Here is a 26808-nt window from a genome sequence, read left to right on the forward strand (position 1 = left end):
GCATGTAGCTGGACTTCTGGGTAATTCACACTGGCAATCTAGGGTGCCTGGTGCACATAAGCCCACCCCAAACCTCCTGAAATATCCATTGGCAACTATTACCTTGCAGCAGCTGCCCAGATGTAGTAAAAGTCGCATGTAGGCGCTATACAAATGACCTGGAATTTTCAGGTCATAATTCTTAATTGTAAATCAAAATCAGACTTTGTAATGTGTGGTTTATGTAATAGAACAGGACTTCATAATTTCTGAACCGGGGTTGTGCGAGGGTGCGATTTTGCCACCCTTTACGTGATAAATGAAGGTTAAGAGTGTGGACACAAAGTTGGATGGTGATTGAGTGCCATACGGAGGGTCTAAAGGGTTTCCTATATAGTACCCTCTATTGGCACCCTATGTGCCTCAATAATGTCCTAAAAACATTTAGTACCTCAACACCATTCATCACCCATGATAGAGTGAAATGATAAGTCCAGATTTAATGGCGGGTGTCCATGACATCTGGGCCATTGGTGCTCCTTTTAAAGGGTGATATGCCATTGTGCCATGCAGATTAAAGGGGTATTCCTTACTTGACAAACCCTTTCGATATTGAAGCCGATCCCCTTGGGTTTCTCCCATATTGTACTGAAGCTGTGATCTGCTTTGGCTGTGCGCTTCTCATTGAAGGATCCCTGGGAAGTGATCCCAAAGAGGTTGTCCTACCCTTTTAATTTTGGATCTCTTTGCTTTTGTCAATAGACTCTGCTCCATTCAGTCTGCGGAGAGGTGGGATGGGGAAATGATGCAGGATGAGATATTCATCACAGCATGAATCTAAGGAAGCAAAATAGATGCCAGTAGAGGGGAACGGCCATTGTCATTTACAGTCTACCCAATGCAGATTGACTAATTCATTCTCTAGCCTCGGCATTCCGAGTATTCCGGAGGGTCCAGATTAACCCGACTTTTGTGAAATAAGATGTTGATCCCAATCAGTATTCCTTCCGACATCCAGTAATAACATGGTGTCTGACTACATCCCAGCAGGAGGGGTTATCTCACTGCTCAGGGAGCGCAGCGGATAAGTGGCGGCTATAAACATTTCATTATAATCTTTATGAATATGAGGCATAATATTTCAGCTATAGCTGCATCAGGCATTGTGCCCGATGTTCAGCCCAGTTTATTGGCACGGTTAATTGGAGTTCAGCTTGGAAAGTGACATCTTATTATTTCCCAGCAGTGGCACAGGTTCAGGCTTTGGAGGACCATCTGGAGGTTTGTTAAGTATGTTCCTCAGAACATCATCTTTTTTAATGGGTATGGTCTTCTGAGCTTAATATGATTCCCAGATCATCTGGTCAGAAATAACAGCCTTACCTTATCGTCATGCCATAAATAGCCCACTATTGAGGAATAGTCCATAGTCCATGGAGGAATCTGACAACATGACACTAATTGAGCTTTCTGTCTAATCTAGTGCATCCTACATACAGCTACAGCAGGGTGTTTACAGAATACAGGGTGTCTCATAGGGAAGATCAAGAAGACCCTCATGATACCCAGGACAGACAACCTTCATTTACTTTCCATGCTAATGGAGCTAATTCCTCACGTTCTTCGTATCTAACAATGAAGTTCCTCTGAAGAAGAGAGCTATCATCGACTAAGGAGATGGGCATATTTGTCCACAATATAGACATTTACAAGAGTTCTCCAAAACTTTTAGAGCAATCCCATCAAATGTATCTAGTCCTCGAGTTTGTTTAAATCCAATACAAAAGTGGGCCTTTCCAGGTACTATGAAGTTGTATCCTGGGACCAAACCCTAGAAATTCGAGATTTTTTACCAATAAAAAATGATAAATATGCCAAACCTATGGTTTACCCCTGTAGTACATACAGTATGGTTATCTAACAGGCAGATGTTATCTAACATCTAGGAATGCCTTCAATGTTGGATAGCTTTAGGACCGCCAACAACTTTCACCAAGGAAGTTAATTGAGATTGGATAAAGTAGTAGAGGTCTTCATTATGGCCTATTGCAAAGTTGTAAAGTGCTTGGCAGAGGTGGGACCACCACAAATTGGTGGTATATATCAAAGATCCAAAGATCTTAGTTGGTAAATGTAAAATCTTCCACTAAACATCTCTACATCTGAACTGAAGTTGAAGATAAACAGTGATCAGAGGAGTTCCATCTCTTTGTACTGGCAATATGTCATCTAAAGAGGTCGTCTACCTATCTGTCAACAACAAATCCAACTCAGACAGTTTTTGGATACATCTAGTGCTCAAGACCGAGTGCTACCAGTTCTACCAGTACCAAGTTCTACATGTTACACTAGGCTTGGACATGGCTACACATTGTATTCACTAAAACAGGTTGTTTTATGAAAATCTACAAATTTTCTAACATTTTTGGCTTCGTCTTTGTTCTTCAAATTTTCTCCATCATCGTCATAAACATTTTGCAGAAGGATCTAACTCCGAATTCCTTTACATCAGTCTTGTTCTTCCTCGCTTTGGTCTTGTAAGCTGTTATCTGATCAAAAAATGTATCTTTTTCCAGCATTTCTATAGCTTTTTCATACTTATGCCCAAAAGCAGAACTTCAGTGGTTGTCATGACAACCTCAGAACTCTGTGTAGCTCCTCTAGTCTCCCAAGAAAGATGAAATTACTCAAACCAACGTCCAATATTTCTTTTTTCTTACCCACCCACCGTATAATGATGTGCGTGCCATCACAGAGGCCAGGAGAATAAAGATATATCAGAAAATATCATTCATTACGTGACCACCCCAAAATAACGGATGATCCCATTCCTCCTCTTTACTTGGGCCACCATATAGGGGTAATTTTTGGAGGACCATGTGGTGGGGGCCTTTGGTGAAGAGGGAATAGTCAAAGGTATTTGAAGGGGCCCAGTCTTTCCTAGTTACTTCTCGGGGATAGTTCAGAAGATCCACCTGACAGACTTCTAAGCTGTAGACCTTCATAAGACCTCTGAGAGCTTTTTTAACATTTCTATGGTTTACTCATTAGGAGACCTCCACGAGCTACACACAAAATTTGAAGCACCTTCTTAGCCCTCACTTCCAACCCCAACCCTTTCATTTAAGGATATTCATCTGTTTCTGAAATCCCTAAAAACATCTCTCAAGGGGTAAATTTTATCAGACAGTTTATTAAGGAATTGGAGCAGAAAAGTTAATTGAGTAGTTTTTTTTTTTTTGCTATAGAATCAGCTACAGTGAAGAAATCAGCTTCTCTTCTGTCTTCTCCTTCGTAATAGTTTGTATTTTTGTGTCTTTGTAGGATTAACCATAAAAATATTGTGGCCCTGCAGGATATTCACGAGAGCCCCACTCACCTGTACTTGGCCATGGAACTGTAAGTTATGTGCCCTTCTTATGTTATATGTGTGAATAGTACTAGAACCTGATAGTAGTAGTAGTAGTAGTGGCAACCAGGCCTTGGTACGTACACAATACAATACAATAAAGCTTTATTGATCCCTTAGGAAATAGTGATGTACATTGAAGGTTTTATTCCATATATGAAAATACCAGGCCCATAAATGCACAATTACATATACTGATGTAACACTTACGGCATACTGTTTTATTATTAGGTTAACTGTATACATCATATGCTCATTAACTCCACCTAGTGGTAGCTAAAGCCAGACAGGATTTTTTTTAAATTAGTTTATGGCTATATCATGGATCCACAAACTGCAAAAATATATGAACTGATGTGTGTAAGCATATAATATGTATCTATTAAGCTGATAACTCAAACAAAAAGGTGTTCAAGGGTAGACATTTACATTTAAGAAGGTTGTACAAGATGTTTTTTTCCAAAAATAGTACCGCACATCTCCACAGGTCGTTTGTAGTATTTCCATTAAACCTCATTCACTTAAATAAAACTAAAATGCCAGAACTGACCATTGGTATAATATTATCCTTTAAAGGGGTTTTCCCATCTGGGCATTTACATTTAATTTAATTCATTTGCCATATGTAAACATTTCTTCAATTGGATGTTATTAAAAAAATGTTCCTGTGTGAAGATAATTACTCATAAATGTAGCCATGCAGTCCCTTAGAAACGAGATAGCTTCCTCGGATACGACCACCTCCCATTTTGGCAGCGGTGGCCAGACATGCGCTATTGAGTCCTGCCTGACCACCAGGATTCAGCGATCATTACCACAGGACGACTGTGCGACCTGCAGTAACTCCTGGACATTTCATATAGAAACACCCTTTGTGTCTTTGTGCAATCACTCCAGCTGAGGTGGTCGTATCTGAGGAAGCTATCTTGGACAACATGACTACATTTATGAGAAATTATCTTCACACAGGTAAAAAATTTTTAATAACATCTGATTGAAGAAATGTTTATTTATGGCTGATTAATGAAACTGAATGTGAATGCCCAGATGAGAATACCCCTTTAAAGGGAATATGTCAGCATTTATGACCATGTAAGAGTTTATCACCACGTAAGAGCCTTGTAGAGCTCTGTAATCAATCATTTCTGTGTGTTGGTAGCAGCAGGACTGTGAAAAAAGTAATGAATTTATGCCTTGGAGGTGTGTCCTCACACTGCCGTGCTTCTAGCTCTCTGCATTAAACTACTCTTTGGCTCCTATTCTGATTAAAAGCTGAAGGAGAAATCTGTCACTCACAGCAGATGGGAGGGACTCTACTCTGAGTAAAAGCTGAAGCAGATATCTTTCAACCAGAGAAGAGGGGAGGGACTATGCAGACCATTCAGAGCACAGAGGTGTGAGGACACATCCCCAAGTCAAGCTGCAATCCTGGAATATAATTACATTTTTTTTCCATCTTGTTTTAGTAACAACACACACAAAGGTATGAGAACAGAGAAGGTGATACGTGCTTCCAGGATGAGACAGTATATAGGGAGGACATTTACATAAATAAGATGATAAGGTCTAAACCGCTAATTGACTGGGTTATAAAAGACTGGATAAAACATAACTTTTAGGCTACATTCAAACAATGTGTGCCCATCGTACCGTAGCATGACGGGGACACATTGACGCCAGGGAGAGGAGGAGGGGGTGAGCGCCTCTCACCATAGCAATGTATAGCGAACGGCGCCGTATTCCGGAGAGGGATAGAACATGTCCTATCTTTCTCCCGGCTACGGGACGGTACGGTGCCGCACGTGTGCTGCACGCCACCGCTCCCGTACGGCGCCGTGCGCCCATCACCATCTATGGGGGACATATATACGGATTATATACATTGCCTGCATATACGTCCCCCATATGGTCATGTGAATATAACCTTAATAAAGAATTTTTTACAAAGATTATTTGAAAAGTCCCGGCTCAACCAGGTGATATATAGGGTCCTTATTTCACTATATTATACAAACACCAGTGATGGACACAGATTGCAAGAGGCTTTCTAGAAGAAGATCTCAAGCCAAAAAGTGACAGATGACACAAGTTCTGACGCATCTATAGGAAAGGGTAATGGTGAAATTCAGCTCTTCTGGAAGAAAGAGAGTGGATTAAGGGACCCGGGCAGGTTTCATTATGTACTGCCTACGGGTCCCTGACAGCCGCACATTTAATCCACATGCACACGGCGGTTCCAGTGGGTGACTCATGGCCCGGCATTCCAGAGCCGTAATCCCAGAGGCTAAATCACCGCTCTGACTCCAGTCTGAATCATGACATCTCTGTATCTCGCAGGGTCACAGGCGGAGAGCTCTTTGATCGTATCATTGAGCGGGGATATTACACGGAGAAGGATGCCAGTCAGCTCATCCGACAAGTCCTGGATGCCGTCCAGTACTTACACAATATGGGAATTGTGCACCGTGACTTAAAGGTATTACAGAGAACCCGCCCCATATACATCATTGTACTGATGTTGAGTTATTGCTTGTTTTATACTCCAGAGCTGGATTCATAATTCAGCAGCTTATCGATGGAAAAAACGCAACTGCTCAGTCTTATCTGCATTTTATTATTAACTCTGTGTAGACATCGAATGAATAAAGGAAGAGATTTCAGCTCTGCAGACTGGTTAACGAAGCAGCGTAGCATGACACATGCTGTCACTCAGAATCAATACAAGAGGAATTATTATTATTATTATTCACAAATGTATTCATTTCTTCAGAAATGGACCTTTCATACATGTGTCCATCAACTGACATGAAATCAGAATAAACATTAGGTCAATTAGGATTAACAAAATGATTTACATTTGCCAAATGCCAGAATAATGAGAGAGAGAAATTTTAAGGCATTTTTAGGACTTTCTACAAAGTCAAAAGTTTACATATATAACATTAGTATTTGGTACCGTGTTTGTAGCCGCCTTGCTCGCACCAGACTTTTTAGCTTTGCCTATAAATAAGCAATAGGACTGAGATCAGGACTTTGTGATGGCCACTCCAAAACACTGGGGCAGATGTCTTGTGCTGGATGATTAATCTGTCTTTGCACCTCCTATTAGTTGGCTTATTTTATGCCAGAAAACTAGGGAAAAATTCAGTAAAGTTATCAGTATTTTTGCCGCACTGACCTTATTGTCATGAAGCCACGCCCCTTTTGCCTAACTAGTTGTAGAAGAGCCGGAAAACTATCTAAAACCCTTTGTAAGTGTGGTGCAGGCAGTTTTACTGCAGTATTCTGTCGTAGACAGATTAATACATCTCCCCCATTGACTTTGTTATCCTTAAGCCACAGTGTAACCAGTTTGGGCAGTAGCTTCGAGTCATTATCCATTTGAAAGACCCATTTGGGGGTATTCTTAAAAACTATCATTTTGGACGCCAGTCTTTAAGTCCTAATGAATCTCACCCGATGTTATTTCCTCACAATGGATTTATTTTGTGAAGTGCCCAAGTCGCCCCACAACATAATGCTGGATGTTTTCAGGATTCTAAGGTTCTCCCTTTTTCCTGCCAACGTAACGATGGTCATTATAGCCAAAAAGTTTAATTTTAGTTTTGTCAGACCCAAGACTCTTTTGGAGTAATGGCTTCTTCCTGACAGAGTGGCCTTTCACTGATACAGTTACTGTCGATAATAACACGTTCTTACCAGCCTCAGCAGCATCTTTACAAAGTCTTTTGCTTTTGTTTTTGAGTTGATATGCACATTTTGGATCTAAGCACATTGATCTCTGGGACACAGAACCTGTCTCTTTCCTGAGTGGTATTATGGCTGGACATTACTATTTTGTTTATAATTGTATATAATTGTTTGTAAATCTGAAAAGCGCACCTTGAGGTTTCTGAAAATTGCACCCAAAGATGAACCAGGCTTGTGCAAATACACAATTCTCTTCCTGATATTTTGGCTGATTTCTTTAGACTTTGCCATGATCTCACAGAAGGAAGCAGTCTGTTTCAGTTGCACCATTCAAATACATACATGGTTGTGTCTCTACTTAGATATTGCATATAAACCTTCTAAAAACATAATATCACCATATGGGCTGTACCAATTGTTTAAATGCAATCTTAGTGAATCAACAATTGCAGATAGGGGGGGGGGAGGGGGGGGGAATCCCGGTAGTGGAAAAGTTTAAGTACCTGGGCATCAGGATCACTAGAAGAGTTTCCGATTTTATTGATCTAAATGTGGCTCCAATGCTGTCCAATATGCGATCTAGGATAAGAGTGTGGAAAACACTACCTCTTTCTCCTCTGGGGCGGGCTAATCTTATCAAAATGACTTTAATGCCACAATTACTATACGTACTGCATAATTCCCCGGTATGGATACCAAAATATTGGTTCCAGAGAATTCACGGGCAATTCAGGGAATTGATCTGGAAACAAGGGGCTCCTCGTATCAAACTTACAAAATTGCAGTTACCTAAATTTAAGGGGGGACTGGCGGTGCCGGATGCATGGGCATACTACCTAGCAACCCAATGTCAGCATTTTGGAGGATGGGCTCTGGAGGGGAGAGATTCCGGGTGCCCGTTGGTAGTCAGGCACTTTGGGGGGACATTGTCACCGGTGTCGCTACTGGAGACAGGGAAGTTAGGGAACAGTGCAAGGCAATATCCAACTCTGGCATTGATGAATAAGGTGTGGCGGACTTATAAATAAGTAGTGGGAGTGGGGCCCTGGACTAAGTATACGCCTCTGTGGAATAATCCATATTTGGGAGAGGTATTTATGCTAGATGACACAAGACGGTGGGAGTAGAAAGGGATTAAATACTTACACCAACTATATGTAGATTCTATATTGAAATCGTTTCAACAGCTGGAGGAGGAGTTTGAGGTTCCCAGGCAGATGTTTTACCAGTATCTACAATTAAGGCACAGCTTGCAGTCGCAGTTTGAGTCAGGGGAAGTAGAGATTTCTTCACTGGGAGTGATGGCTGGGGTGGTTCAGGCTAAATCCATGAGAGGGCTAATCTCTTTGCTTTATGGAGAAATACTGGACAAGGTGCTGGGGGATCACATGAATGGGACACGGCAAAAGTGGGAAAGGGATATGGGTGAGTTGGAAGAGGAGGAGTGGGAAGAGGCACTGGAGTCCCCCTGTAAATTATCATTGAACGTGGCACAGAGGCGGTCGCAGTTATTCTTGGTTCATAGAGCTTATCGTACTCCAGTCCTGTTGAGGAAAATGGGGATCCGTAGTGAGGCTAGGTGTCCGCGATGTTTGATGGACGAGGCTGACATCATGCACATGTTCTGGTCATGTCCGGCGTTGAGAGACCTATGGGACAGGGCTAATAGACTGTTGGAAAGAGTGTTTGGTGTGACAGTAGGGTCTGACCCAAAGGTGTGTGTATTGGGTTGTGTGGGGAAACTGGAGAGTACCAGAGCACAACAACAAGCAATAGCCAAGATCTTATACCAAGTGCGGAAAACAATAGCTACACATTGGCTAGATGCTGCGCCTCCTGGTATATCAGAGGTTAAGAAAATGGTAAATGTCACAATTCGTATGGAAATGGGGGTTTACCTCAAACGAAATGCATTGAGGAAGTTCGAGAAGCAGTGGAGTAAATGGTTGGATTGCCCAAGGCTGGGGTCAGAGGAGGTGCTCAGAAGGTGGAGACAGGTCTGCCCAGGGGGATTGTTAGGGGGTAGGCAGGAATTGATATAACACAGGGGCGGGTTGTGTGGTACAGCTAAAAGGGAGTTTAATCCTAGACTAGGAGGGACCGGACCGCTGGGTGGGGGGGGAGAGGTTTGTTAAGGAAGGGAGGGGAGGGGTTGGTTTATGGTTATGGTCATGTGCTGTAATTTGTACATTGAAATCTGTACTAATACATATGTTTTTCCTACAAAATGGATGTAATTTTATATGCTTTAATAAAGACCATCTGATTTTTAAAAAAAAATGCAATCTTAGTGTAAAAATGTCTCATTATTCTGCCATTTAGCAATAAAAATAAATCATTTATAAATAAATAGTTATGGTAATCCTAACTGACCTAAAACGGGAAAGGTTTATTTTGATTTTATCTCAGATTCTGAGTGTATATGTGTCTCTTTATATAATGTATGGAAACTTATTGTTTCAACTGTATACGGAAGCTCCTGTACACCATAAAGGTTTCCACTGTGAATATATGGAGTATGTTGTCATCATCAGTACTAGGAAGGAATGAGGGACATCCTGTTATGTTGAATGTAAATGAATAGCACAACTTATCATTCCAAAATAGGGATGGGGAGTGTTAACTTTTAATTTGCAACGAGGGACCTGATAACCCAAACATATCAGAGAGGCCCATCCTTCATGACTCCACCAACATCTATGCTTTATTATCCTTTAATAGCCAGAAAACCTTCTCTATGCAACCCCCTTCGAAGACTCAAAGATCATGATCAGTGACTTTGGCCTCTCTAAGATTGAAGATGGTGGAATGATGGCCACGGCTTGTGGGACGCCAGGTTATGTAGGTAAGTGGTTTGTAGGAAATCTTAGCAGATCTTGCAAGATGTAGTACCCTGTAGCCATATTATTTTATATAATTTTTCACTTCTTTATAGCAGCCAGACTGTAGAAGGTTTGTCTGTCAACACATGTCTTTGGGATCCCATTAGGCATCTAATCTACACAAAAGATACAAGATTTTGCATTGGAGATCAGCCACTTTCAAAGGTGTTTTTCGAAAATTGAAAATCCCCTTTGGGGATGCCGAAAAAACACCATGTTCTGGTACTTCCGGTTTTAGTACCCTTACCCAGCTGGAAGTGCAAACATTAGTGGCCACCTTACACATGTCTCCTCCTCTTATGTCACAGGTGATGTTTCTTGGTCCATGGAGGCCACTCATTGGCCAGAGTAGGTCCCGCTACTACATGTTACCAATGACTGTATTTACTGGAGTGACGTGGGAACTGGCCCCCCCATTGGGTTTTCTAGAATTCCTAGAAATACCCTTTTAATCAATGCTACTGCTTTTCAGTTACCGCTACTCTCAATTTCCATTTCTGATCTACAGCCCCTGAACTCCTGGAGCAGAAGCCATATGGAAAAGCTGTGGATGTTTGGGCTCTTGGAGTCATCTCATATATTCTGTAAGTTATATTTGGGAAATTTCCATTAAAAAAATTGTAGAAAGTGATTGCCCTAGTCTCCTTCAAATGGGGTTGTCTTCTGCTAGACATCTGGGGTCCCTTACTATGGACCGAGGTATTCTCCGATTCTCTGGTGGCCTAGTCTGACCCTGAGTATCACAAATGTATCACAAATGTGAATAAGACTGTGACATTTTTGGACACCAGAATGGTATGCAAGGTCCATTAATGACTGTTTTCTTGGACACTCTCTAAAAACATGGGTTCCCGGGAGGCCCAGGAAGTAGGGTAGAGCTGTCCTCACAACCCCTGGTATAGCACAACACAACCAGTTCGGTAGACTGCCACCAACTCTCATTTGATATAATCCTGGCCTGTAACTGGATTATACCGGGTCAGAGTCAAACCGGTAGTGTATTTATAACCGAAACACGGATGTGGGGATTCGTGGCTTGAGATTAAAGAACAATGCAGGTTAAATTCTATATTTAATTGCCTACAGACAAACAGTTCACAGAATATATATATATATATATATATATATATATATATATATATATATATACAGTTTAGCAGGATACAAATACAAGTGTAAGGCTACTAGTATAGGCAGTTGAATTTGTATGTAAGTTAGAACTGTATATATTATAATATGGATGGGATGGATATTATAGTATCGTGACAAATTGTTTGGTCTCTGACAATTGGATTTTAAAACTTTTGGGTTGTCATAAGAACCAGGATTAACAATAAAGCTTAATTACAGACACCTCTGATAACTCCTACAGCTGATCATTGTAGCCAGAGACTAAAGTACAGTAAATTACCGACATCCAGAGGGCCGTTTATAACTAGGGGTCGTATGTAAGTGAGGCGTTCTTCACTCAGGGACCGCCTGTACAAACAATTCCGTTATCTTGTGCTGGACTAATCAGGGAAAGAGGTTAATCCGCACTTGTTGATCTTACCTGCTCTTGATAGGGATAAAAGTTCCCCCAGGCAAAAGACAATGGACACAAGTGGTGCCCTGATTATATTATACACACCCCTTCACACCCATGGGAGTGCTCTAGGAACCCTCTTACCTTGGATCAGATCCAGGATCTTGGAGGAGTTCTAGCTTCTCTATAGGAAGTCATAGGGTTAGGGTTTTGGTCTTATTGGACACGGATGAATCCCTGAATGGCATTGAGACCAGACATTTCCTACTTACTATGCTCCCATTGAGAGTTATTTACATCTCTGTGTCCAAGGATGCTAGAACAAATTGAAACATAGATATGTGTTTCAGTTACTGTATAAATTCCATATATGCATCTGTCCTTGGGCTGGGATGGATCATAACTCTATAACTGTCCATTCCTGACATATTAGTTATACAAGCACACGGGTTTTTATGATCCTTTGTCTAAAAAGTGGTGGAAACTCTAAGAAAGACCTGGAGTTGCTAAGACTAAGGAGGTGTTAGTTAATGACTACCCCGTACAGAGCCAGAGTCCTTCTCCAGCCTTTGAAGTGGGCCTAACAGAGAGTTCATTAGTTATTCAAGATAAGGCTGGGGGAAAGTGAGGGGCTTGTAGGATGTACTGATGAACAAGGTAAAAGCTGGTATGTGACCAGCCCCATTATGCATATACTTTCCCATATTTCATCACAAAGACCATAATAAGTACAGTATGTATGCATGATGCTTTACGTTGACCATGCCACGATAAAGTCAGCATGTGCACGTTATATGGTGTCCAAAGTACTCATAATATTGTATCTACATAATAATGATACATGTACATGTAAAACCGCCATACAGTGCACCACAGTTTTGCTTCCTCCGTCCTTCCCTGATACCAGGATTTATGTCATGATATGTACAGAATACATACATCTCCATCAGTCTAAGGCAATGCTGTAGACATTATGAATGGGTTGTGTCGTAGCAGAGGTGATGTTGTTGTCTCCTATGTCTATGCTCCAGGCTCTGCGGATACCCTCCATTCTATGACGAAAATGACTCAGAACTGTTCAATCAGATCCTAAAGGCAGAGTATGAATTCGACTCCCCGTACTGGGATGATATTTCCGAATCAGGTAAAAGTACCTCCGTGGACATCATCTATTGTCAGTAGTGATGTAATGATGGGTCAGTGTTATCTGTATAGAGGTCATTGTACAGGGAGGGGGAGGAGATAAGCTGTGACATTATATATTGTCAGTAGTGATGTAATGATGGGTCAGTGTTATCTATACAGAGGTCATTGTACAGGGAGGAGGAGGAGATAAGCTGTGACATCATCTATTGTCAGTAGTGATGTAATGATGGGTCAGTGTTATCTATATAGAGGTCATTGTACAGAGAGGGGGAGGAGATAAGCTGTGACATCATCTATTGTCAGTAGTGATGTAATGATGGGTCAGTGTTATCTGTATAGAGGTCATTGTACAGGGAGGGGGAGGAGATAAGCTGTGACATCATCTATTGTCAGTAGTGATGTAATGATGGGTCAGTGTTATCTATACAGAGGTCATTGTACAGGGAGGAGGAGGAGATAAGCTGTGACATCATCTATTGTCAGTAGTGATGTAATGATGGGTCAGTGTTATCTATATAGAGGTCATTGTACAGAGAGGGGGAGGAGATAAGCTGTGACATCATCTATTGTCAGTAGTGATGTAATGATGGGTCAGTGTTATCTATATAGAGGTCATTGTACAGGGAGGGGGAGGAGATAAGCTGTGACATCATCTATTGTCAGTAGTGATGTAATGATGGGTCAGTGTTATCTATATAGAGGTCATTGTACAGGGAGGGAGAGGGGATAAGCTGTGACATCATCTATTGTCAGTAGTGATGTAATGATGGGTCAGTGTTATCTATATAGAGGTCATTGTACAGGGAGGAGGAGATAAGCTGTGACATCATCTATTGTCAGTAGTGATGTAATGATGGGTCAGTGTTATCTATATAGAGGACATTGTACAGGGAGGGGGAGGAGATAAGCTGTGACATCATCTATTGTCAGTAGTGATGTAATGATGGGTCAGTGTTATCTATATAGAGGACATTGTACAGGGAGAGGGAGGGGATAAGCTTTGACATCATCTATTGTCAGTAGTGATGTAATGATGGGTCAGTGTTATCTATATAGAGGTCATAGTACAGGGAGGGGGAGGAGATAAGCTGTGACATCATCCATTGTCAGTAGTGGGTCAGTGTTACTATATAGAGGTCATTGTACAGGGAGGGGGAGGAGATAAGCTGTGACATCATCTATTGTCAGTAGTGATGTAATGATGGGTCAGTGTTATCTATATAGAGGACATTGTACAGGGAGGGGGAGGGGATAAGCTGTGACATCATCTATTGTCAGTAGTGATGTAATGATGGGTCAGTGTTATCTGTATAGAGGTCATTGTACAGGGAGGGGGAGGAGATAAGCTGTGACATTATATATTGTCAGTAGTGATGTAATGATGGGTCAGTGTTATCTATATAGAGGTCATTGTACAGAGAGGGGGAGGAGATAAGCTGTGACATCATCTATTGTCAGTAGTGATGTAATGATGGGTCAGTGTTATCTATACAGAGGTCATTGTACAGGGAGGAGGAGATAAGCTGTGACATCATCTATTGTCAGTAGTGATGTAATGATGGGTCATTGTTATCTATATAGAGGTCATTGTACAGAGAGGGGGAGGAGATAAGCTGTGACATCATCTATTGTCAGTAGTGATGTAATGATGGGTCAGTGTTATCTATATAGAGGTCATTGTACAGGGAGGGGGAGGAAATAAGCTGTGACATCATCTATTGTCAGTAGTGATGTAATGATGGGTCAGTGTTATCTATATAGAGGTCATTGTACAGGGAGGGAGAGGGGATAAGCTGTGACATCATCTATTGTCAGTAGTGATGTAATGATGGGTCAGTGTTATCTATATAGAGGTCATTGTACAGGGAGGAGGAGATAAGCTGTGACATTATATATTGTCAGTAGTGATGTAATGATGGGTCAGTGTTATCTATATAGAGGTCATTGTACAGAGAGGGGGAGGAGATAAGCTGTGACATCATCTATTGTCAGTAGTGATGTAATGATGGGTCAGTGTTATCTATACAGAGGTCATTGTACAGGGAGGAGGAGATAAGCTGTGACATCATCTATTGTCAGTAGTGATGTAATGATGGGTCATTGTTATCTATATAGAGGTCATTGTACAGAGAGGGGGAGGAGATAAGCTGTGACATCATCTATTGTCAGTAGTGATGTAATGATGGGTCAGTGTTATCTATATAGAGGTCATAGTACAGGGAGGGGGAGGAGATAAGCTGTGACATCATCCATTGTCAGTAGTGGGTCAGTGTTACTATATTGAGGTCATTGTACAGGGAGGGGGAGGAGATAAGCTGTGACATCATCTATTGTCAGTAGTGATGTAATGATGGGTCAGTGTTATCTATATAGAGGACATTGTACAGGGAGGGGGAGGGGATAAGCTGTGACATCATCTATTGTCAGTAGTGATGTAATGATGGGTCAGTGTTATCTGTATAGAGGTCATTGTACAGGGAGGGGGAGGAGATAAGCTGTGACATTATATATTGTCAGTAGTGATGTAATGATGGGTCAGTGTTATCTATATAGAGGTCATTGTACAGAGAGGGGGAGGAGATAAGCTGTGACATCATCTATTGTCAGTAGTGATGTAATGATGGGTCAGTGTTATCTATACAGAGGTCATTGTACAGGGAGGGGGAGGAGATAAGCTGTGACATCATCTATTGTCAGTAGTGATGTAATGATGGGTCATTGTTATCTATATAGAGGTCATTGTACAGGGAGGGGGAGGAGATAAGCTGTGACATCATCTATTGTCAGTAGTGATGTAATGATGGGTCAGTGTTATCTACATAGAGGTCATTGTACAGGGAGGGGGAGGAGATAAGCTGTGACATCATCTATTGTCAGTAGTGATGTAATGATGGGTCAGTGTTATCTATATAGAGGTCATTGTACAGGGAGGGAGAGGGGATAAGCTGTGACATCATCTATTGTCAGTAGTGATGTAATGATGGGTCAGTGTTATCTATATAGAGGTCATTGTAATGGGAGGAGGAGATAAGCTGTGACATCATCTATTGTCAGTAGTGATGTAATGATGGGTCAGTGTTATCTATATAGAGGACATTGTACAGGGAGGGGGAGGAGATAAGCTGTGACATCATCTATTGTTAGTAGTGATGTAATGATGGGTCAGTGTTATCTATATAGAGGACATTGTACAGGGAGGGGGAGGGGATAAGCTGTGACATCATCTATTGTCAGTGGTGATGTAATGATGGGTCAGTGTTATCTATATAGAGGTCATAGTACAGGGAGGGGGAGGAGATAAGCTGTGACATCATCCATTGTCAGTAGTGGGTCAGTGTTACTATATAGAGGTCATTGTACAGGGAGGGGGAGGAGATAAGCTGTGACATCATCTATTGTCAGTAGTGATGTAATGATGGGTCAGTGTTATCTATATAGAGGTCATTGTACAGGGAGGGGGAGGAGATAAGCTGTGACATCATCTATTGTCAGTAGTGATGTAATGATGAGTCAGTGTTATCTATATAGAGGACATTGTACAGGGAGGGGGAGGGGATAAGCTGTGACATCATCTATTGTCAGTAGTGATGTAATGATGGGTCAGTGTTATCTATATAGAGGACATTGTACAGGGAGGGGGAGGAGATAAGCTGTGACATCATCTATTGTCAGTAGTGATGTAATGATGGGTCAGTGTTATCTATAAAAAGGACATTGTACAGGGAGGGGGAGGAGATAAGCTGTGACATCATCTATTGTCAGTAGTGATGTAATGATGGGTCAGTGTTATCTATATAGAGGTCATTGTACAGGGAGGGGGAGGAGATAAGCTGTGACATCATCTATTGTCAGTAGTGGGTCAGTGTTACTATATAGAGGTCATTGTACAGGGAGGGGGAGGAGATAAGCTGTGAAATCATCTATTGTCAGTAATTATGTACTGATGGGTCAGTGATATCTATATATAGAGGTCATTGTACAGGGAGGGGGAGGAGATAAGCTGTGACATCATCCATTGTCAGTAGTGATGTAATGATGGGTCAGTGTTATCTATATAGAGATCATTGTAAAGGGAGGAGGAGATAAGCTGTGACATCATCTATTGTCATTAGTAATGTAATGATGGGTCAGTGTTATCTATATAGAGGACATTGTACAGGGAGGGGGGGGAGATAAGCTGTGACATCATCTATTGTCAGTAGTGATGTAATAATGGGTCAGTGTTATCTATATAGAGGTCATTGTACAGGGAGGAGGAGGAGATAAGCTGTGACATCATCTATTGTCAGTAGTGATGTAATGATGGGTCAGTGTTATCTATATAGAGGACATTGTACAGGGAGGGGGAGGAGATAAGGTGTGACATCATCTATTGTCAGTAGTGATGTAATGATGGGTCAGTGTTTTCTATATAGAGGTCATTGTACAGGGAGGGGGAGGAGATAAGCTGTGACATCATCTATTGTCAGTAGTGATGTAATGATGGGTTAGTGTTATCTATATAGAGGTCATTGTACAGGGAGGGGGAGGAGATAAGCTCTGACATCATCTATTGTCAGTAGTGATGTAATGATGGGTCAGTGTTATCTATATAGAGGTCATTGTACAGGGAGGAGGAGGAGATAAGCTGTGACATCATCTATTGTCAGTAGTGATGTAATGATGGGTCAGTGTTATCTATATAGAGGTCATTGTACAGGGAGGGGGAGGAGATAAGCTGTGACATCATCTATTGTCAGTAGTGATGTAATGATGGGTCAGTGTTATCTATATAGAGGTCATTGTACAGGGAGGGGGAGGAGATAAGCTGTGACATTATATATTGTCAGTAGTGATGTAGTGATGGGTCAGTGTTATCTATATAGAGGTCATTGTACAGGGAGGGGGAGGAGATAAGCTGTGACATCATCTATTGTCAGTAGTGATGTAATGATGGGTTAGTGTTATCTATATAGAGGTCATTATACAGGGAGGGGGAGGAGATAAGCTCTGACATCATCTATTGTCAGTAGTGATGTAATGATGGGTCAGTGTTATCTATATAGAGGTCATTGTACAGGGAGGGGGAGGAGATAAGCTGTGACATCATCTATTGTCAGTAGTGATGTAATGATGGGTCAGTGTTATCTATATAGAGGTCATTGTACAGGGAGGAGGAGGAGATAAGCTGTGACATCATCTATTGTCAGTAGTGATGTAATGATGGGTCAGTGCTATCTATATAGAGGTCATTGTACAGGGAGGGGGAGGAGATAAGTTGTGACATCATCTATTGTCAGTAGTGATGTAATGATGGCTCAGTGTTATCTATATAGAGGTCATTGTACAGGGAGGGGGAGGAGATAAGCTGTGACATCATCTATTGTCAGTAGTGATGTAATGATGGGTCAGTGTTATCTATATAGAGGCCATTGTACAGGGAGGAGGAGGAGATAAGCTGTGACATCATCTATTGTCAGTGGTGATGTAATGATGGGTCAGTGTTATCTATATAGAGGTCATTGTACAGAGAGGGGGAAGAGGCAAGCTGTGACATTATATATTATACAAAAATATTTAAAATTTTTTATATAGGTCACTTGGTCACAATTGAGGTTTTCTGGTGATACCTTCCCTTCAAGTTCATAGAAGAAACTTTCATCTCATGTTCCTGCCCCTTTTTTCGAGCCAAATCTTCGGAATTACCTCAATGTAAATGGATGACCTTTCTTTATCCAACCAGAACCAAGAAAATCTCCAGGAACGTAGGTTTAGGATAGAGGAAAATCTGTCTCCTGGAATAGAGGAGATAATGAGGTCTCCTGGGGATTGAGGTTCCTACACACCAGACACAGGAGACTGATTCCTTGATAGTCGTCCTGGCAGGAGGACACAGGTGTTATCTAAAGGAATTTCACTGTTTGATATGAAGGATATGATATTTTTTCATGTATTCATTATGTCTTTTGCTTCTCGATTTTTTTTTTTTGTCTTAAAGGGAATGTTTTGGCAAAATAATAATAAAGCAATTCAAATTATTGTCTATTCATTTTAGAATATTTTCATTTAAAATGTTTTTTTTTACCATTTTTGGAAGTATGAAAAAAATGATGACATTTTTGTAGGGGGTTTTACAAATGTTGGCCATTTGCAGCGTCATCTACGTATTCCTGGAAAATTAAAGGGATTTTATTGCCTCCCAGATCAACCTCAAGTAATTACATCAACGTGTAGATCCCTTTATAGGTTTTCAAGATATACCTTTCCCATTCCTCTATGATCTGTCATCTCAGAGAAAATTCCATTTTTATATTATGCAAATGAGCCTTATCTGAGCGGAGCTGTCTACTGTTGCTCCTACTTTTCTTTTTTTTATCAATCACTGTATAAACCAACTGTGCCGAATAGTGACGAACAGCATAGAAAGAAGAGAACAGATGCACCCGCAGACATGGCTCCACCCCCAGTGCACAAAGAGGCTCATTTGCATATAGATAAAAAATAATATTTCCCCTTAACGACAGATCACTGGGAAATAGGGAAGGTATGTCTGGAAAGCTTATAATGTACCCCACACAATAGTGTTTTAACTAATGAGGTGATTTGGGTATTGTTGACTCCTTTCAATAATTTTTTTAGTTTTTAAAAAAAAAAATAAACATTTCCATTAATTGAAAGCGAGCAGACAATTTGAAAGGGTTAGAGACTGGAATAAGAAGTAGTAGTGGTAATGGTCACTGTGACAACTACTCCAAATATGTCTTCCAGCCAAAGATTTCATCCGCCACCTGCTGGAGAGGGAGCCGGAGAAGAGGTTCACCTGTGAGCAGGCGCTGCAGCATCCATGGTAAGTCACCCACGCTGTGCCCGCATCTGCTCCTCCGTCCATGAACATATCCCGCTCGTCCTATGTGGTTCTGGGCAGGCGGCCAAGGCTTATAGAGAGGTTACAATATAAACTTCTTATTACGCTATTCTCAAGCAGAAGAGCGCGCAGTTATACGGTGTCATTGCCTCAAATGTGTCCTCTTCTCCGCGGTATCAAGGATTAACTCATCCCTTTAAATGATTCTCTGGTTCACAATAAAAAAATGTCATGTTAGATACATAATACACAGTTCCTTCTTTCATCTTTCTGGTGCAGTTCCTCCGCTTCCAAATTGACTCTTCATTTCTGTATTATGGCCGCCATGTTCTCAGCCTTCCCTATACATACTGTGCTCTGCTCGTCTGGGACACGTCCAGCGCAAGGACACAGTTATAACACTTATGTTGATGTGATCAGAATATTAAAGGGGTTTCCTTAACTCTCTGCTGTATATGAATTCTCCCTATATCCATCAGTCTTAAAAAAAAAACTATTCTCACCTTCCCGGTTCTTCCCCTCGGCCCCGTGGCTCTCTCTTCTACTCTTCACTATGATGCAGTGGTGTCGCGACCACCAGACGTCATAGTTTATGAGGCGCATGGGCCCTTATACTATAATGTCACACGGCTGCAACACCGCCGCATCAAAGTGATGTGCCCGGGACGGAAGACTTAGCCACGGGCTGAGGAGAAGGTGAAGCCGGGGGGTAGGGAAGAGGAAGGTGAGTATAGCTGTTTTAATTTTTATTTGAGTCCGGAGGTTGAGATAACAGTAATGATGGAGGGAGTATCTGGAGAGGACATTTCATTAATAGGGGGCATCTGGGGTGCACATTTCATTTAGGGGGGCATCAGGAGTGGACATTTCATTAAAGGGGGACCCCGCCAGTGGACATTTCAGTAAAGGAGGACCCTGCCGGTGGACATTTCAGTAAAGGTGGGGGGGGGGGGGGGGGCACTACTGTGGGCATTTCAGTAAAGGGGGACCCTGCTGTGGACATTTCAGTAAAGGGGGGTCAGCTAAAGGACATTTCATTAATGAGTAGCAGCTGCACTAGGGGTTGTCCTCCAGTCAATAACTTTTCCCTGTTTTTTGGGGGGCGGTGGGGGATTTAGGAGCCTAGGGTGATACGTGAGTATTTAGATTATGAGGGGAAGTTCAGCTGCAGGATGCACAGATGCCGGGCAGCCAGGGGTAGCATCCACATCTCCTGGAAGATCTGGTCTGGACGGCTGTCGCGGTGGAGGGTTTCATGGAGTTTGGGAATGTTCGGCTTTTCTAAATAGAAGGGTTATAAGAACATGATTGTAGTTCATCATTAAATTACTTTTATGAACAGTGCAAGATTAAGGAAATAGAGTAGTTCTTAAGTCCTGACATCCGGACACATGTTGGTTTGGATCCTGGTGGGGGGCCCTAGTCGTGTGAACAGCTCGGGGCGCATGGGACACCTAATCCTCCACTGGTAATACCAGAAATGCCCTTTAAATCCTGAACCAAACTTTAGGTGGGGTTTGAGTAAATCCTGGTCTTTGGAACTTGGAAAAGTAAATTTGCTTCAGATTTTCAGTGCTGTTGTCATTCTATCGGCACTGAATCCCCCCACCCACACACTCCTGTGTGAAGTGGCTGACAGCAGGGGGATTGTCTCAGACTACCAAGCCAGTATCAGGCCGGGGTATATTAACCCCTTAGCGCTCTGCACCGTGCTTGTACTGCGCAGGCTCCCGCGATTAACGCTCGGCGCCTTACCAGTACAGTGATTAGCCGATGCCGGTTCTTGTCTTGTCCGTAGAGCTGCTGCTGTCTCCTCCGCCACTGCTGCTGGACAGGCAGTGCCTGTGACTGTAGTGCTCTCTGCTTCCTCCCTCTCCCCCTGTTCCTGCAATAAAATACAAGCTATTTATACCAGAGGAATCTGCCTGACCATAGTCAGGCGTTTATGGTCGTATCCAGGGACAACCAAAATGTAAACACCAGGACTGATAGAGACAGGCTAGAATTATATAGAAATACTGTATTTTTTTTTAATAACAGTGAGTTAGAGAATGTGATATTTTGTTATCCTGAGTATATTAAATAATTTTGTCTTTATGGGGATACCCCTTTAACTGGATATTCTTACATGTAACCCATGGCTAGGAGAGTGGTGATTTTCTCCTCTTTTCTCTCCCCCTGTCCATTTGATATTGTGTACAACTTCTATTTGGACCCGACACTTTATCGTTTTCTTTCTTTTCCGCTCATTGTTTCCGGTCTTTCAATAAGTTTCTCTTCTATTTGTATTGAAACAGTATAAAAAATTGCATCTTCATCCATCACAATAATCCGGCATCCTCCGGCCCTGCGGTGCTTGGCACAATTCCCAGCATGCCCCTGCTGCATTCTGGGAGGATTACAAGTCGCCTTTGCAATGAAATGAATTTTTTCTTAGTTTTATGTGATGAGTATACACAAGAGATTTTATAGCGGATATTCTACTTTTACTTTTATTGGATTCATGAAGACGTCCCACATGATGAATGTCTCCCTGTCTATAGCGCCAGCTCTGTATAACTCCATCATGAGACAGACACGTAATGTCATACAGACACTGCGGTCCTGGAGCAGGAGACATGAATCATAGATGTTCCAGAGAATTCTATTTCCAGCACAATAAATGTGGCTCCTGAGTGGTATAAAGAAGCCTGGCAAAACCAAAAAACCTATGTTAGCTTTTACTAGGGTACTGCTGATGACATTATGCAGATCTTTGTGTTTCCATGGTGACAGACTACAAACAAACACTTTGTAGTCTGCTCCTGAATTAATCAACTACCCAACTTCCAAGATTCCTTATATAAGCTACAGACAGATGGAAGAGACCAAAGCAAGGCATATATACTCAGCTTATATATACTTATATATACAGTATGCCAATATGTGATTAGTGGGTTCAGACCTCAGTCTCTCGATTCCAGCAACAAAGAACCAGCTGATCATTCGGGTTACCATGTGTCGGACACCCATTGATATGATCTGCTATGGATTGGGAACTTTATATAAATAAGCTAGTAAACCCCTTTAGTTAGGGTTTTAGCTACTCCTCCACTTTTGGTTATCCCCAGATATATGGAATGATCAGGAATATTGAAATTCAGCATCTCCCATGCTCTGATCTGCCATTGTGGGAGAAAACTCCATTGTACATTAGTCGGCTGATCCCGCCATGTCGCCTGACCCAAGTTTATCTACTATACATGTGACTGCAAGATCAGACTACATACATGGGTTGCTTGTAGTCTGGAACCATGGAGACACAAGAAGGAACTTTATAAAAACTAAATACAGTAGGATACTATTTATCTTGTCTATTGTTCAGGTGGCTTTCCAAGGTTTACTTTTAGTACTGGCATCAGCACCAGGCAACGCTTGGATGATGCCAACTGCTTTATGCGTATCAAGCCAAGAGTGGAGTAGACACGGGGCAGATATCTAGTCAGTGCTAGCCCTTTATACTACTCAATAGCTGCTATACTGTTACTCAATGTGAGATTAACCTCAAGTTTTATATTATACAGGATTTCTGGAGACACCGCTCTAGAAAGAGATATCCATGGTTCAGTCAGTGAGCAAATCCAAAAAAATTTTGCCCGAAGTCAGTGGAAGGTGAGTTGAGTCTATCCTTGTGGTATAGTAATAATCCTTTATTTGTAATAATCCTTTATTTATGTAGCGCACACAGATGACGCAGCGTTGCACAAAGCATGGCAAATTGATATAGTAGGTGTCTGAACATTATATGCCCTGTAGTCCCAATTAGGCAGATACATTACCCAGATAGGTCCGCATCGCTGGTGCCAATGTAGAGATGTCACCCTCATTCTCGATCCATAGTGATTATTGCAAAGTTTTATGACTTAGAATTTCTACTGTAAAGCTGAATGAACATGCGGAAAAGATCATAGTGATGTATTTTATATCTTCACATATTCCTACAGAGGGCCTTTAACGCAACATCGTTCCTGCGCCACATCACTAAGATGGGTCAAAGTGCGGAGACAGAAACGGAAGAACCACATGGAGAAGCTGTCGCGGAAGAGAAGGATAAATGGTGATTGAAGGTGAGAAGATGACTTTTCAATGTCCTAATTGCACATTTACACTAAACATAGGTCTGGTATATGTCCGGAGGGTCTCTTGCTATGTACCTCAGATGATACCACTGACGTTTGGGCGTACATCAACCATAGACCTCCATATTGAAAATACATGTGGTACAACATCCATAGTCCTCCACATTGAAAATTCTAGGAAAAAACAACTAAACTACACATACAGCGGCCACAAAGACACAGTGTGAAGATAACCTAGTGAAGAGGTGGCTTATTAACACTCTCCTTTCTCTTTCTTTGCAGCTGGAAAGTAAAGACTTGACTTCTGGAGTACCCTCCTCCAAGGGATCTCCGTGTCAGGCACTACACCCTTGCATGAGCTTGTGGTGACACCTGTCTGCATGATGCCTTCAGCGGCCAATGGCTGTTCTTCCCTTAGCCCACCACGGCCCCCTTTAACTTCCTGCCCCTCCAGCCGGCCCCAGATTATTGAGAGGTTATTAAGATGGAGCACAATCACCACCTCGGTATTATTGATTCCCATTGTCTCCTCACTCAAAGAGCCAGAAAGAGACATAGAGGATTCACTTGCTGGGTATCCAATACTCCATCTCAGTGAGCAACAAGAAGATGATCATAGATCCAGGAACATTGCACTGTGATATTCATCAAATATCCAAAGCCCCTTTCTTATATTTCTAGTATCAGGGACCTTCCATAATGATGACTACTTGGTCCTCATTGAAGGTTCCTGAGGTCATATGCAGCATAATCGTAAAGCCATATCTGCTACCCAAGGACTAGGATCTAGGGTCACCACTTAGCCATCTCAATTCTACTCTTATGCTGTAGTTATTGCCAAGGTTTAATTTGCCCCCCAAAATTCCAAAAAATTACAGAAGCCTCAATGTCAAAGACATCAAAGAAGACAGAGGCAGAACTCTAAAATTACTCTTAAGACGAAATGTTTGGGACCTGGGAGGCTGGGAAGATCATGAGCTGAATTTTCTTTGGGTTTGGATGTCTTGGCTGTGTAACTCCTAGTGGAAAAGTGTTGCCATCATCGTAAAAACCCTGGGGCCTTTGTGCCAAACCACAGACCTCGAGCTCCTCCATGCTTCCTCGTCAAGATGTGACAGCTACATCGAGGAGACACTTACCATGAAACACTTTGTGGACTCACCGACACTCATCGAAAAACCCCTTTCCCCCAGTGAAGATGTGCCAAAAATATTGAAAGTGTGCTTAGGCTTCTGGTGTCATTATGAAACACTTAGTTATCGGTGTATTAGGACTGTGGTTTAGTCTCTGGAAGAGTGTACTCTTGTGATTTTCCTGTAATATATTAAATCCAGTGCTGACCTGTAAATCGGGTGACATTTTTCTTTGTTGTTTTCCCATATACCTAAAATACTCCTATATAGGATATTCTGCCTCATATTACTGCCATATAAGGTTTCAGTGCACATCGGGGACCATACATCAATGGGATATGCATCTGCTAGACATAACCCCAGATAAGAGCAGCGGCAGAGCTTAATATATGGGTTAGGACAGGGAACAGACATCACAGACATGAAGGAGCAGATCCTTAGGGCTTACAAGAGAGAGCGCAAAAACATCACTCACAGTGATGCAAAACTGCAAATCTTCTGCATAGTCATAGAGTTACAGCAGGGTTCCTGACTCAACGTTACGTTTCACTTGTTAGGACACATGTTTAGTGAATGTGATATTACAAGTTATTCTCTATCCACAGGAAGGAGGTGACTTGCTGAGTGGTGACCGCTAAGACTTCCACTGATCGAAAGCATGGGTTTCCCTTATATCCCCGGATTATAGGGAGAGGACTCATGGCTCGAGCCCCAGGGCCCCCACCATACTGCAGGAGGAGTGGGCCCCCACCATGCTGCCTTCCTCCACTTCTGCTTTATGATCAGCAATAGCGGTGTCCTATGCTGAATGTGGTACAGTTCAGGGAGCTGCAGTGTATATTTTGAGAGTGTTTGTGGCAACTTAGGTGTATATGGAGAGGTCCTACAGCAGCTGAGTTTTGTATGTAGTGATTATGCGGCAGCTGAGGTGCGTATTGAGAGGTTCTGCAGCAGCTGAGGTGTGTATGTAGAGGTTCTGTGGCAGCTGCGGTTTGTATGTAGAGGTTCTTTGGCAGCTGAGGTTTGTATGAAGACGTTCTGCAGCAGCTGAGGCGTGTATGAAAAGGTTCTGCAGCAGTTAAGTTGCTTATGTAGAGGTTCTGAGACAGCTGCGGTATGTATTCCGGGATTCTGCAGCAGCTGAGGTATTTATACAAAGGTACTGTGGCAGCTGCGGTATGCATGAAGAGGTTCTGCAGCAGTTGAGATGAGTATGTAGAGATTCCGTTTGCTTTAAGGTGTGTATGTAGAGGTTCTGCAACAGCTGAGGTGTGTATAAAGAGGTTCTGTGGCAGCTGAGGAGTGTATAAAGAGGTTCTGTGGCATCTGAAGTGTGTATGAAGAGGTTCTGTGGCAGCTGTGGTGTGGATGAAGTGGTTCTGCTCTGGTTGTCAGGCCAGAAGAAGCAGCAATGCATGAATGACATATGACGATGATTCCACAAGGACTGGGCATAAATGGTACCAAAGTGATGAGTACTTGCTTTATTACTCATCTCAGAGCTATGGCAGCAAGGTGGGGGAGGGGGGATTGAGTCCAGCGACTCCCACTTTACTCCTTGAACTACATCCAAGTGGCATGACTAACAGCGTGCCAAGGTCCGAGATCAGGGGAAGAAGATAGTTGTAGGAGAAACTATGAAGTGTCTGCGTGACAGAGCTGCGTATGTCACCGGTTTCTATGGTACAGTAACGGTTGCTTGGAAACCAAAAATATCATAGACCGAAATTAATGGCCAATTTATAAATGACAAATTTAAGCTTAGATAAGTCTTAGTTTCCCACAGCAACCAATTACAATGTAACTTTAATTATTTGAAAGAATACTTAATGCTGCACTGTGATTGGTCGCTGTGGACAGATATCTGTAGACAGCTCCCAATTATATCAGTGGGTAATGCCCCATTTCTGAGATCTGCAGGCAGTGTTAGGAAGCTGCCCTGGAGAGCTGGCTAACCATACATTTGTGTGTGTTGTAGCACTGGGAAAATGCATTTATATTCCAGGATTGCAGCTGGATTCGGAGCACTTAGGTGCAAATAAATTGTATTATTTAAAAAAAAAAACAGAGCTGCAGAAAGTA

General features: G+C 42.1%; 1 protein-coding gene across 3 annotated transcripts in view; it reads left to right on the plus strand.

Moving 5' to 3' along the window:
* The window catches only part of PNCK (pregnancy up-regulated nonubiquitous CaM kinase), a 57964-nt gene extending 33023 nt beyond the window's left edge, over positions 1-24941 (plus strand). For all 3 annotated transcript variants that reach the window (XM_072123960.1, XM_072123957.1, XM_072123959.1), the window contains 9 exons: positions 3304-3378; positions 5726-5864; positions 9800-9923; positions 10469-10544; positions 12517-12629; positions 19379-19457; positions 23039-23126; positions 23459-23581; positions 23876-24941. In XM_072123960.1, coding sequence (XP_071980061.1) covers positions 3304-3378; positions 5726-5864; positions 9800-9923; positions 10469-10544; positions 12517-12629; positions 19379-19457; positions 23039-23126; positions 23459-23575 — 811 coding nt within the window. In that variant the 3' untranslated portion in view covers positions 23576-23581; positions 23876-24941. The remainder of the gene's footprint in view (positions 1-3303; positions 3379-5725; positions 5865-9799; positions 9924-10468; positions 10545-12516; positions 12630-19378; positions 19458-23038; positions 23127-23458; positions 23582-23875) is intronic.
* Positions 24942-26808: the final 1867 nt, after the last annotated feature.

This window comes from Engystomops pustulosus, chromosome 9 (genome assembly GCF_040894005.1).
Source record: "Engystomops pustulosus chromosome 9, aEngPut4.maternal, whole genome shotgun sequence".
NCBI classification, from domain to species: domain Eukaryota; kingdom Metazoa; phylum Chordata; class Amphibia; order Anura; family Leptodactylidae; genus Engystomops; species Engystomops pustulosus.